General features: G+C 41.3%; 1 protein-coding gene across 1 annotated transcript in view; it reads right to left on the minus strand.

The window, feature by feature from the left end:
* Nucleotides 1-5,067: 5,067 nt before the first annotated feature.
* Ubtd2 (ubiquitin domain containing 2) overlaps nt 5,068-15,039 on the minus strand; it is a 62,594-nt gene continuing 52,622 nt past the window's right edge. Inside the window, exon 3 of the mRNA XM_085694838.2 lies at nt 5,068-7,639. Coding sequence (XP_085550964.1) covers nt 7,242-7,639 — 398 coding nt within the window. The 3' untranslated portion in view covers nt 5,068-7,241. The remainder of the gene's footprint in view (nt 7,640-15,039) is intronic.

Consider the following 15,039-nt stretch of genomic DNA (forward strand, 5'->3'; position numbering starts at 1 on the left):
ATGTATGATACACCACGAACGGGTTAGGTATGTGCTACTACCATGCCCAGCTATCAAAACTGTTGTTTTTTTTTTTCCTTTGAGACAGGATTTTGCTGTAGTTCTTGTGCCTGTCCTGGAACTAGCTCTTGTAGACCAGGTTGGCCTCAAACTCAGAGATCCACCTGCCTCTGTCTCCCAAGTGCTGGAATTAAAGGCGTGTGCCACCACCGCCAGGCTTTCAAAAGTTTCTATGCCTGAGCAGCCATTCTATCCATGTGGTCCAGTTTTGCTTCTGCTTTTTAGCAGGCCATGCTCAGATATCTAATGATCAGATATCTAATGATCAGATATCATTAGATATCTGAGTAGCTGAAGAGGTAACCCTTTCCATGGTTCAATGCTCTTGGATCTTTTCTAGGCTAAGTCCACCTGGATGCCAGACTCATGGGCCAAAGGTGACAAGGTAAGTGGACTTTAAAGGATATGGAAGCTGTCTTTTCCTTTGAGACGATGTTTCATTGAGACTATTACCCAGGCTGATCTCCAGCTTGTAGGATGAAATGATTCTCCTGCCTCAGCCTTGGGTTAACTGGGACTGCAGGAGTTCACTGTCTCAGTTCAGGCTATGTGTTCCTTAGAGCCTGAATTACTCCATCATGTGAAGAGCTTAGAAAACTAACAAAATATTATGTGCCCACTTCCATTTTAACTGTTCATGAACCAGGCGAAGTGGCACACACCCAGCACTTGGAAGGCAGAGGCAGAAGGATCTCTGGAACATGAAGGCGGTCTCATCTACATGACTTCCAGGACAGCCAGGGATATGTAGAGACCATACAGAGATCAATACATCAATACCTTGAATGATCTAAAGATTCTTTGGCATAAGATTTGTGAACCCCATCCCCAAAAGGACTGTATCATCATTGTAGCAACTGTGACAGGGTCCCAGACCTTAACATAACTGAGTCCATGATGGAAGTACCATATGGGCTGTAAAACTCTGAAAGTAGGCAGCACCACCAGCCAAAAATGAAAACAATGACCTAATCCATCAAAGTCCATAGTTCTGGGAAAATCTCTAAATGTACTAATCTTGCATTTTGGCTTTTGGCTTTTATAATTCTGTTTCTGGCTGTTTTTATTGTCAAGCTACATGTTTTGTGTGTGTGTGTGTGTGTGTGTGTGTGTGTGTGTGCTTAAAAGCTTTCATTGAGAAAGACTCAGGGCCACCCTGGGATCCCAAAAACAGTGTAGCTGCTGGTTTTGTATTGGCTTGCATCGTGTCTGGAAAGTCATCACAATCATGTGCTTGGTGCAGATGAGGCAGTGATTTGAGACATACAATTTATGCCTTCAATCCTGTCAAAGGTTAAGGCTGTTTTGTTTACAAAAGAGGAAACGGAGTCCCAGAGAAATTAAGAAACTTAATCAAACACATCTCACAGGTAGTAGGACCAGGATTTTCATAGATTTTTTAAAAAAATTTATTTTATTGGTGGTTTACCTGTATGTATGTCTTGTGAGGGTGTTGGATCCTGGAGTTACAGACAGCTGTGAGCTGCCATGTGGGTGCTGAGGATTGAACCTGGGTTCCCTGGAAGAGCAGTCAGTGCTCTTAACTGCTGAGCCATCTCTCCAGCCCAGGCAGGCCTCCAACCTGTGATGCTCCTGCTTCAGTACCTATGTGTTGGATGTGGGAATCAGGCATGCTACATCAGACTTCTCTTTAAATTTTAAGCTAACGAATTCATTTGGTTTAGAAATTCCTCCTGTTCAATGTTTATTACTATATCTCTCATTGTAAGTTTCTGAGAGACACAGTTGGAGACTGAAGAAATATAAATCATTTATCACATATACCCAAGATTTAAGGATTCTAACTGATCTCAAGGCAACCAGTGAGTTTGAGGGTCCCCAAAATGACTAAGATATTATACCACCAATGAAGAGACTAGAATCTGCACAAGACCAAGTGCACAGCATCATGATTTATTTGCTCCAGAGGGACAGAAGGCAGGGAATAAGAGACAAAGTCAGAAGACAAGGGAGAAGGGGAAGGGAACAAGAGAGAGGGGTAAGGGGTATTTCTCCTAGGGGACAAAGGACTGCTTCTGGATAGAGAGGAGACAGATATGGCACATAGGCAAATGGCTGGTTTATAAAGGTACAAGGGTAAACCCTGCATTAGAATGAGGTATTTAATTTTGATTGGGTGTGTTAGGACAGTCAAAGGGAGCTTTTGATTGCTAGACTTATTTAATACCTTGAGAGCTGGACTTTGGTAGTCAGCCTCAGGAAGAAGTGACCAAATAAGGGAATAGACCTTGGTGACTAGCTTTAGGAATGTAATTTAAGGGTTTACAGCAAGGGAGAGGGAATGGGGGGAGGGGGAGGACAAGGCCTGCTAGAGCTGGTGAGAATCCCTTCAATGTACAAGAATACTGCTTACCTAAGATCCTTATCCGCAAGTCAGACTGGGGGTTATGAAATCCACTATTGTGAAACATCATTAACAAATGGGAGATTTGGCTAACAAGCCTTTGAGCACGATTAATGCAACTCGTCATAAATACTTCCCATGGTGCGATAACACAGTGGGAATGGGACCAACAAAACCAAACCCCAGGTAGAACTGGCCACTTCACTTCAATCTTTTTTTTTTTTAAACATGCATTTGTTTTGCCATGAGTGTCAGGTTCCCGGGAACTGCAGTTATAGACAGTTGTAAGCTGCCATGTGGGTGCTGGGAATTGAACCTGGGTCCTCTGGAAGAGCAATCTTAACTCTTAACTGCTGAGCCATCTCTCCAGCATCTTCAGCCCAGTCTATAGAGACAAAGGCACTGCTTTGATGGAACTGCAAGCATCTCTCATCACTCCCCATGCCCTTCCAACTTTAGAAGTCTGTGATTACTAGTGTTTGCATGGGGCAGACAGGGACACTATGCAGTGTGCAGGCAGGCACTCCAAAGTGAAAAAAATGGCACCACTGAACTCATCTTTACAGGCTCTGGTCTCTTTTCAGATAGCCTAGGTGGCTTTTGTCAGGCAGCAGCTTTAGACTGATTTTCTGGGAAGACTCCAGAGGTCTCTGCTCCTACAGATGCTCTGGAGCTGTATAAGGGGAAGTAACTCCTGGAGCAGACGCAGTATCAAGTTCTTTACTTAGAACAGGGAGGACAGCCAAAGAGAGCAGGGAGTAACCTGTCCCTCCTCCCATGGGGGTCCAAGGGCACTGAAAAGGTACAATGAACATAACATTGGATTTTTTTAAACATCACTGTGTGTGTGTGTTACAGCACACATGTGGAGGTCGGAGGACAACTTGTAGTTGGTGCTGATCCTTCGCCTTATTTTAGGGATCAAACTTGCTTAGGTACCTGCTGAACTATCCTGATATCCCATCAGATTTTAGAATTCCTTTTTAAAGCATCTTCATCAACCGGAGGTTCCTGTGGGCCAGCAGCACAAGTTTTGCAGCACCCATGGCCTGAGGCAGGAGGACTGGAAGGGCATTGAGAATTATTTGTTAAGTGAGATTCTATGTAAAAATCAAAATTCAAACAAACTAGTAAGTTTATATACTGTGTTGGGACTAGTCATGTAAGAAACTAACCAATCCAAGCCAACTTTGCTTTAGGGTGTTTTTTAGATTTATTTCAAGTGCCTGAGTATTTTATTTATGTGTATGTGTAAGCACCTTGTGGGTGCCTGCTGCCTTCAGAGGTCAGAAAAGGGCATTGAAACTGGAGTTATGGAGAGTTGTGAACTGCCATGCTGGTTGCTGGGAATCGAACCTGGGTCCTCTGCAAGAACAAGTGCTTTCAACTGATGAGTCATCTCTCCAGCCCCTCTCCCCCCCACTGACTTAGTTTTAAACATGAGTACATAGGGCCTGGTATGTGTGATTCAACAATAAGAATGTGAGGTTCTGGGTTCCATCCTGTGTGTCAAAGCTTTCCAGTCTGCGGTTTTCATATTGTACTGCAAGTTCCTAGTACGAGTGTTCTAGGGCACAGGCAATGGGGAGAAACAGGTAGACTATGGGTGGGATACTGGCCTGTGAAGGTTTCAAACCAGGGCCACAGGCAGATTCTTCCACACTACTGTCAGCTGGAAGGAACTTTGAGAGGCCACTAAGTGAGCAAAGTAGTTACCCGCTTCCCCCAGGGCTTGGAGGCCACATCTCCGTACCATCTCAACTATGTTCAACCTTTGATGGACTCACTCAGGCTCTCACTACAGAAATAGGTGACAGGCTAACAGGCCACATCACAAGAGACCCCAACAACAGTCATAAGACACTAGCTGTCTCTGAAGATGTGATCAGCTGGATTCCTTTTCTAAGTAAAATATATCACAGGACTCAATCAACTGAGTGATGCCCATTTGCTAGGAGGGCTACCTTCCCCCCACCATGGGGAAAGAGGAATAAAAATTTCCAATTATCTTCAGGAAAAAGGGCCATTGTCTGCTCTGTTCTTTTCATACACAGAAGCTCCAGATAACAATGAAGTAGCGAGAGAAAACTAATGGAGAGGCTGGTATCCCACCAAATGGTAAAGGCCCTTCAAAGAAACCCAGAGGACATAAAGGTGAACAGATTTTGTTGTTAAAGACGGGAACTCACTAGGTACACCAAGCTGCCCTCCAACTGAGTCTCCTCTATCTCCCAGTGCTGGGATTAGAGGTGTGTGCAACCACAACTGGTGAGACTGGGATCTTATCACCTCAGCAGCACGCAAGCAGTACTGTGAGTCACCTTCCCTGAGTCGGACACCTCTAGGTAACCTGCAGTATGTGGTGCAGCAGATCTGAAGTTTGGTGGTCATGATCTCACTGCCGGTTTCAGAGAGTAAGAAGTCTCCCACTCCCCCATAGGATGTGGGAGACTGCCATTGTATTGAGGAATAGTTAGAAACTCACGCCATGAGAGGTAGAAGCAGGCAGATCTCTGTGAGTTCGAAGCCAGCCTGGTCTACACAGAAACCTGCCTTGAAAAAAACAAAACAGAACAACAAACAACGACAAAAAAGTAACAACAACAAAAGAAACTACTCAGAATAAAGGCAAAGACAAAGAGAAAAGTTGAACTTTTTTTTTAAAAAAAGCACAAAACCCCTACATACTAAAATTATACACATCAAGTATTGATCCAATCTTACATCAATCTACTGACAATTACCAGCACCATGTTGTTTTTTTTTTCTCACCTAGGTTAAACACGCCTGGAGGATCGTTATTCAAAGTATATGTTCCTTTAAAATAAAAAAACTCAGAGAGGTCAACCCTCAAGAAACAAACAAGACCTTTACCAAACATAGATTATTGATGACACCATCAAATTTCCTTTAGAAAAATAATTTTTAAAACATTCTTTTCCAGTTGATGGACTTTGAGATTCTGTTACTCAATGTGGCAAATGAATCAACCCTCTTGATGGTAGGCCGATGCATTCTGATGTCCTGGAGCCTCCACACAGGAATGTGAGCACCTTCCTCGTTGTTAAAGCTGTGTGCTTCTCCTGAATTTAGACTCAATCCCCATCAAGTCTAAATTAGGCGCAATCACAAACTTTAAACTTATGAACAGAATTAGGGAAATGGCTAAAAGTTCTCAGAAACGTAAGTTCAGTTATAGATATATTTAAACAGGCTACAGGAAATTTAACACCACTTTAAACATTACATTTTAAACTCCTTAGCAATTTCATTTTGTCACAAAAATCCTGGTGTTTTATATCCAAATAGATGTTGAAGGTTTGGCATTTCCCTACTGAGACAGCATAGTGCCCCCTCTTTCATTTACTGTACACAGTTCAGACTCCAAAGATACAGTGTGGTCACATTAGTTCATGGAATCAACCTTTTTATCCCCCCCAAGACAGGGTTTCATTATGCAGCTCTGGCTGGTCTAGAACTAGCTTTGTATTCCAGATTGATCGCAAATTCTGAGATCTGCCTACGTCTGCTCCCAAGTTTGGGATTAAATGCATGCACCACCTTGCCTGGCAGAATCGGCTTTTAAGAGGCTCCAGATTAAATACAACCCTTGGTAGCTTTCTCCAGCCTTCTCCAGGATGTAAAGCTGGCTCACTGTGCTCCAGTCCCTCAGCCTTATGTGCAGATGGTGCTTGATTCACCACTTTGTGGGAAGGTGCAGGAAGAACACTGCTGCTCACAATGACTAGAATCAGAGTGAGGTGAAAAGCACTCAGGTCTAGTGCCAGGTGCCACCATTTATTCTCACCAGTATCGGTTAAGTGACACTAGTAAACCTTCACACTTGAAAATTTTGAGTTGGAGTTTTCTCCAAGGCTGAGAAGAGGCACAGTTTTCCCAGGAACAGGCAAAGATTTAACTTCTACCTCCTGCAAGGCGAGGAAGAAAGGATTGCTTTTTATTCTGGAATGGAAGCAGCTACACTCCATTTCCACGTTATATGGCCCAGAAATATAGATGGGGTCAGTCAGCCCCAGAAACGGCCATGCAGAATGGCCGCATCAGTGAAGGCATTACATAGTAGATAGCAGTCTCAAGCCTGGGGACCAGAGACATTTTAAACTACTATGCAGCAAGACAACTTCTCAACTAAGAATGAGAACTCTGACTACTTACTAAATTATTGTCTAGTGTTCCAGAGGGTGTTTGCTGCCAGTGTGTTGGATGGCAGAACTGAGTGAATGTGAATTAGGAGCATGACTTGGGGGAGGGGAGGCAACATTGACAAACTCCCAGTCTTCACTGCTTCCTGGTGGAATAGGAATACAAACCCAGAAGAGAAACAATCCCCTCTGTTCTTTTAGGTTCCACAAAAACAAAAACAAAGTTTAAGTTTAAGTTTTGTAACTGTTATTAATTATTGATGGTTCTGGAAATATAATTTGACATATACATTTTAAAAATTCTGTATCCAAAAGGTGCTTGGTGCTGTTCTTGATGGGTCTGGTGTCTGTGTACATTCCAAATTATTTAAATACAGCCATTACATAGTTGATAAATGTTTTAAAATAAATGGTTATCTATTTCTTAACTGCCTCTCAAATTAGAAATTGTAATTACAGGAGTTCCAGAGGCTGGCTCTGTGTGTTTTATTATTTTTGTTGGTCTCCATCACAGATGGAATTTTTCACTGGTAATTCCTCAGAACTAAATCCATTCATAGGGAATTCAGAGCAGTGAAAATAAATTTCACGTCATAGAGTAGGAAATGATAATAAAAAGGAGCCAAGGGATCTGGGACGCAGGCAAGCCCAGCTCAGTTCTCGACTGGTGTTGGGTTTTGTACAGGCTGGCTCACGATAACCTGTACCACATAGTCCTTTGGGATCTTCAGCTCCTCCAGTTTCATCTTATCAGTGAGAGGCCTGCCAGAGAAGAACCACCGCTGGCTGCCTGGTTCCACCCCTTCAGTGGCATGTAAACGCCTCTTCATGTGGAAAACCGTGTCTGTGCTGCGCACCAAGAGCTTGAGGTCTTTGCCTGTGGAGAGGCGCAGACGGAGCTGAGACTCATGTCCAGAATTGGGAGGTGGCTCAGGGATATCCAGAGTTTCTATGTCACTCTTTTCCTCTATCATGTTGATTGGTGGTGCTAAGCAATAGACTGGCAGCTGGTATCGGTTCCCCAGCTCATCGTAGCACTCCGTCAGTGCACCTGCAGAGAAGGGGCAATAGGAACAGTGTCAATGAGTGTGCTTCTGTTCACAGTGCACCACCAATCTCACATCCAGACAGCACTCTCGTCTCCATCTGTTACAGGTATGCTGGAGATCAGAGTGGGTAAGTGGAGAGAAAACACTAAGAGGACCTGTCAGAGCTAGGTTTATCATTATGATCTCCACTTCCTCAGGCAAACATCAGAGGAAAACTCCAGTGCTTCTAGCAGTGGGAACAAAAGAAACCATACTCGAGGGACTGCATCAGGTGTAGCTACACGTCTCGCCATTAAAAGGATAGTAAGGGTACTATGAACACCCTGTGCCTACAAATTTGATCTACTAGAAGAAACAGACCAATTCTGAAATACATTATGTACCGAAGCTTAAAAACAGAGAGATAATCCAAATAGGCCTGATCTACAAAAATTGAATCAATAACTAATAACCTTTTAAAACAAAAATCACCAACTCCTGATGGGCTCAACATTAAATTCTGCTGAACATGTAACTAAGAAATTACAACAATCTTTTATTTTCACAAGACTGAAGAGAAACTTCATAATACATTCTATGAAGTAAACATTACCTTACTGCTAAAGAAAGAAAAAATATTAGGTAAATCAAATACAACACTCTAGAAAAAGAATTATATAACACTCTCCAAGGCAGAATTCATTCTAGGTTTTCAAAACTGATTCAACCTTCAGATATTAACTAATTTATAGCATCGGGATAAGCAAGAAAAATCATATAATCATATCAGATGAGGAAAAAATATTTGTCAAGACCTAGTACTTTTTGCTGATAAAAACTCTCAATATGCCGGTTGTGATGGCACACACCGGTAGGATTTGTTGAAGGAGGCAGAGGCAGAAGAACCACGAGTTTGCGGCCAGTTTAGGCTACAAAAGAATTAAAAAAACAAAAAACAAAAAAAACCCCAACAACCCTAAAACACTAAACTTAAAGGAAAAAAATGGAGTTTCCCATTAAGATTAGGAACTAGGTAGGACAGTACCTCTTACCACTGCTAAAGCACAAAGAAAATATCTACAAATTGGGAAAGAAAGAAGTGTTTTTACTTATAACTAATACAACTATCTATGTAGAAAATCTGAAGAATCAAGAAAATGATGTCGGATCCAATAAGCATTCACACTAAGGTTAATGCATAAAAACCACTGTTCCATATATAGAAGTCAACAGGTGGTATCTGACATTACAAAACCACATGTATTAATTAGCACACCCAGAGTGAAACATGTAGAGCTAAACTCAACAAATGTGTAAGACCTACAAGAAAATGACAAAATGTTAAACCAAAGAAGAACTAAATTGAGACAGTCTATGCATTGAGAAAATATTGTTGAAATGCCAGTCAGTTCTTCCAATTTTAATGCAACTCCAATAAAAATTTCAGAGTTTTTTCTAGATCCTGGACAAATTAAACTGCACATGAGGTAAAAAATTAACTTACAAGGACTGGCTTATGCTAATCTTATAGTAACCAAGATAGCATACAGTTGGACAGGGTAGCTCATACTGTAGTTCCCACACTTGGAAGAGTGAAAGATTGCCATAATTTAAGACTAGGATGTGTGTGCATGCATGCGTGCGTGTGTGTGTGCGTGTATTGTCCAGGGTATCTCAAAAAACTTAAAAAACCAACACTTAAACATAAACGTGATGAATAAAAACAGTTGAAAGTCCAGAAATAAAACTCACATAAACACCATCAACTGATCTGTGTAAAAGAAACAAAAGGAAGAGTGGATAGAAAAGACAGGCGACAGGCTTGGTGCCGGGTTAATGAGACATCAAAAAATTCATCTCAATCCAGAATTTACCCTTGTCACAAAATTAACTCAAAATAAACAACAGGTGGACAAGATGGCTCGGCGACTACAGACCCTTGCCACCAGCCTGACAGTGAGTTCAATCCCTGGAATCCACATGGTGGAAAAAGAAAATTGACCCTGAAAGTTGTCTTGTGACACCCTCAGCGTGCCACTGCACACATGAGCCCACCCCACTACCACCAAAAAAGTGTACACAAACTTAAACATAAAACACAAAATTACAAACTCCTAGGAGGCAAAAGAAGAAAATCTAAACACTGCTGCCCTGGCAATGACCTCTGAAGTATGTCACCAAATGTACAATCATCAAAGCAAATTTAGGCTTTGCTAAAGACACTATCAAGAGAATAAAAAGACACAAACTGCGAGAAAATTTTCAAGACATATCTAACAAAGGACTGTTATACAAACACACACAGAACTCTTGACAGGCGGTGGTGTCACAGCCCACCTTTTAATCCCAGCTCTTGGGAAGCAGATGCAGGTGGATCTCTGAGTTCAAGTCAGCCTTATCTTCAAGGTTCCTGGATGGTCAGGGCTACACAGAGAAACCTTGTCTCAGGGTAAAAACAACAAATACAAACAGAAAACCCTGAAAAGCAAGAGTTTAAACCTTCGTAAGACTCTCACAAAGAAGATGAGCAGGTAGAAGACAAGCAGATGAAAAGATGTGCTACACCACACCACTCATTAAACCAATAGGCCACACTACAATGGCTGAAGTCCAGAGTTCAAATACTGAGGCTGGGGAGACAGACTGATCTGTACTAACTGAAGAAGCAGAAAGGGACAAGTTTAGAAAGCAGTAACTTCCAATATGCAATAACCTCTTATCTGCATTAACCCCAATCTGCAGCAATCTCCAATCTGCAGCAACTCCTAATCTGTAGCAATCCTTAATTTGCAGCAACCCTCAACCTGCAGTAATCTGCAATAATTGCCAATCTACACTAAATTCCCAATCTGTAGCAACCCCCAACCAGTAGCAATCTCCAATCTGCAATAATCTCCAATCTGCACTAATCCCCAATCCACAGTCATCTCCTATCTGCACTAACCCCCAATCTGCAGTCATTGCCAATCTGCACTAACCGCCATCTGCACTAACCCCTAATCTGCAATAATCTCCAATTTGCACTAACCCTCAATACATACACTTTTAAAGCACTAGCACATATGTTACTTTCTGCATAAGTTATTTGGAAAGATTAAATGACAGGGTATTGAAAAATATTTACTATACTGTTCTTGTTGTTGAATGAAACAGTATTCATTGTGTTTATTATTTACTTGGGTTTTTTGTTTTTGTTTTATATTTTTTTGAGATAGAGTGTATCTCAAAAAATATCTGTGTAGCCCTGCCTGTTCAGGAACTTACTTTGTAGACCAGGCTGGTCTCAATCTCACAGACATCTGGGATTAAAGGTCTGTGCCATCATTGCTTAGCATGAAATAGTACTCTTAAGGTCCCGAAGAGTAGAGAATTTTAGCAAAATTATAATACAATTTTGGCATTAAAATAATCTACTTCTAAATGAAAAATAAGGTCAGCATATATCAGCATATATTTTTATGGAAAAATACCATTCAATTAATCATTTTGAAATATGTAGATGTTTGTCCAAAATCCATACTTTGCTGCCACAGGATGTAACTGGAAGGCAGTTACCCAACCACAGATGGTATAGTTAAGTTTCTTGGCTCTTAGCAGGACAATTAAAATATAATCACATCATTTCCTCTTTCCTACTCCTTCCATATTCCCCTCAAGTTATGACTCCCTTTCTTTAATTACTCATAAATTCAGTCTTTAGTGTTGTATGTATAGATTTCAGGGCTGATCACAAGGAAGGTTCTAATTCTCTAATTCTCCTTCTCTCAGCAATCAACAGATGTTTGCACGGGGTGGGGCCCCGAGATTTCCCCCTTTCACATAAGCATGTTCAACCATGCTGCCATTGCGCAGCCAATTTTAATCTATACACTAAACACAAAATGCTTCAAATGCTTACTAGTCCTAGCCCCAAGTATGTTATATATGTAACTACACACACACACACTTAATCTTTACAACTATAGCAGAAAGTAAGTCTACTATACATATTTTACAGATGAGAAAACAGATGATGAATTAAGTTTTGCTTAGGTTACACAGCTAGTAAACAACAATGACATAATCAGTAATCAGATTCCTGAAGAAATAAACTTGCAACATAAAGAACACATAACTTAGTATTATGCTAATGAGATAGTTAAATGGAATAAATGAACTTAGAGGAAAATGAAAGTTATGACGAATAAGAAGCTTGCATGTTAAGCAGTCTAATAACATGACACTATTCACCAGTGAGTCAAAAGCCTACAGCAGTGACAGCAATAGCCCCATAGCACTCCAAAAGTTCCCTGAAAGAAGGTTCAGTGCTTTAAGGCTGCAAACATAGTCTGTCACTTGGTCTACAAAAATTGGAGGGCAAATACAAAAAATGAAGCAATGGAAGATGGAAAAGTTTGCTTAACAAAACCCAGTATGGGGCTGAAAAGGTGGCTCAGTTAGTGAAGTACCTGTTTCACAAGTACAAGGACCTGAGTTTTGATCCCCAGAACCCATGTAAAAAGTTGGGTTGACTGTGCAAATTAGTTCAATGGTTCCTCAGAAAACTAGAAACAGAACTTAATATATGGCCTAGATAGACCATTGCTTGGTATGTACCCAAAGGAGTCCATTTCCTACTGAGAGATATACATCCCCATCCATTTTCATCACTGCTCTATTTTCAAAGGTTGGAACATGGAATCACCTAGATGTCCATCAGTTGATGAATGGATAATGAAAGTGTGGTACCTATAAAACTGCAAAGAAAAATAAAATCGAGCTGGTCAATGGTGGCACACCTTTAATCCCACACTCAGGAGGCAGAGGCAGCTGGATCACTGTGAGTTCGTGGCCAGCCTGGTCTATAAGAGCTAGTTCCAGGACAGGCTCCAAAGCTACAGGGAAACCCTGTTTCAAAAAACCAAAAAAGAAAAGAAAAAAAAAAGAAAGAAAATAAAGATAAAATATGAAATGTGTAGATCTGCATGGAACTAAAAAATATTAGACCCACACCCAGAAAGACAAAGGTCACATGTTCTCCCTCCTATGTGAACTTCAGTGTTAGATCTTTAGCTGTGTGTTTGACTTGGAGCTCCTGGAGAATCCAGGAAGTTAGAAGGGACCACTGGTAGGCATTCAACACAGACATACCTTAGGCCTCCGCCTACATATGCACACGCGCACACACATGACTATCTGTTCCTGCAGAAGACCAGCGTATTTATGCTTAAGAGGAAAGCACCTTTCCAAAAGTTGACAGTTGTGGGGATTTACCCCCTTGGCAAGATTACACTTAGCCTGGTTACATTAGAAACTTACAGAAGGTTTGAATCACTATTCTCTGGCATTGAAACTCAGTTCTCTTAGCAATTCCTTACTATTTCCGAAGTTCGAGCCAGGCTCACTTGCATTACTATCTAATAACCACTGCAGACTTTTCTTTTTCCTCTCACAAACCCACTGCAGGAGCTGGCAGAGACAGAAGGCCATCAGGATAAATACCTGAGGGGGCAGGCATCATTTCGCCAAGCCAGGAAGCCCTGAAGGCTCCCCATGGTAGGCAGAGGGCTGCCAAATCATCACTTTGTTGTGATACCTTACATAATTTTCTGAGAATGTTTTTACATTTTATCTAGATGATTAGTTAAGGTGTTTTATTTTCCCTGGTCAACTGTTTTCTCTGGCATATTTCATTCCAGCCAGATATGATGGTTTACCTCTGTAATCCTTGCCCTTGAGAAGTGGAGGCAGGCCAGCCCTTTAGATGTTGAGTCTAAGATCTGTCTGGATTACATGAGACTGTCTCAAAAAGACCAAAACAAACAAACAAACAAACAGGCCTCTAAAAATTTGTAAAGATGAACTAACCTGGTTGTCAAACAATAAAAGTAGCTTTCACACATGCCATTAGGTATAAGACTTTAGTGTTTCAGGAGTCCCTGAGGCTGAAAAACAATCTTATAAAGAAAGTCCTTGCTGAGTGCCTTTATGTGCTCTCTCACTTCCATGTAAGAGTGGGGGCTCAGTGTTAAGACTTTCAACTTCTGAGACTTGCATAGTTATACTCAGAAGTTAAAAAACAGTGTCTGTGAGTGAGCAGATGGCTAGGCAGATACTGCACATGCTAGCCTGATAACTCAAATCTGATTAGCAGGTCCCACAGCTGAAGGAAATAACCAACTCCTGAAAGTCCTCTGACCTCCACACACTGTGAGAAAGACAGACAGACACAGACACAGACACCCCCCCCATATAATAAAAACAATGTGTAAGAACAAGAAAGTGTTTTGATCTTGAAAGTGATGGTTTCACAGTATGTGCACGACAATGAATTATCCCCATTTTGGTGCGGGAGAATTGTCTCTATTCTGTCAATCATGTTTTAAATAAACGCTGATTGGCCAGGCAGGAGGTGTAGGTGGGAAAACCAGACAGGAAGTGGAAATGATGCAAGGAGAGCAGGAGAATTCTGGGGAGGAGGAAGTTGATTCCCCCCACTCCTGCCCAGGCCACCGAAGCAGCAGGATGTGAGCTGCCCCACTGAAAAAGGTACTGAGCCACATGGCTAAAATAGATCAGAAAAATGGGTTAATCAAGATGTGAGAGTCAGTGAGAGGCTAGAGCTAATGGGCCAATCAGCTTTATAAATAATAGAGATCTTTGTGTGGTTTTCTTTGGGTTTGCCGGCTGTGGGGTACTGGGCAGGACAGAAACTCCCAACAAACAAACAGCCCCTCATGTTACACCATTTAATGTAAGTTCTCAATAATGTTTGAAAATGTAAATATTTAGATCACACCTATAGCATAAAAAAACTATCTTTCCCAAAGTAAATAAGGGAGCAACATTTTAGAACTCCAAAAGCTTTTTTTTCTCCTATCACCAAGGGTTTTATTCATATCCTCATTATTAACTTCTCTGTTCTAATGGACCCCAGGAGGCTGGAATTCTACTTTTCAATAACCACTACTTTGTATGTCCAAGAAAGGCCTCAATGGCTAAGTGAAGTGGGCATGCTAAAAAGATAAGAACACCAAAACCATAGAATTAAAATAAGGAAATAAAACAAAGAGGCTCAGATCATACACATAGGAGCCTGAGGGGTACCAAGAACTGAAAACGCTGTGAAATCTGATATGAGGGGCAGGGTCTCTGCTTATACCCAAGACTGGATGTAGAACCTAATTTGGGACATGCTGATAATTATCTCCACGGGGACTATAGTACCTACTTTTACAAGGTTGCTGCAAGGATTAAATAACTAAACATGTGAAATTGCCTAATACATATAAAAGTCCATGGAAAATGTTCAATAATGTTGGTTCTCTCTCATGGGTTTTAAGTTTCAAAATTATGCACTTGGGAGAGTGTTTCACAAACAACAGTGTAGTAAATGGATCACAGTTTTACAAAGTTTCAGCCATCTACCCCATATTCCATGGGC

This window comes from Myodes glareolus, chromosome 9, assembly GCF_982192425.1.
Source record: "Myodes glareolus chromosome 9, mMyoGla1.1, whole genome shotgun sequence".
Classification (NCBI taxonomy): domain Eukaryota; kingdom Metazoa; phylum Chordata; class Mammalia; order Rodentia; family Cricetidae; genus Myodes; species Myodes glareolus.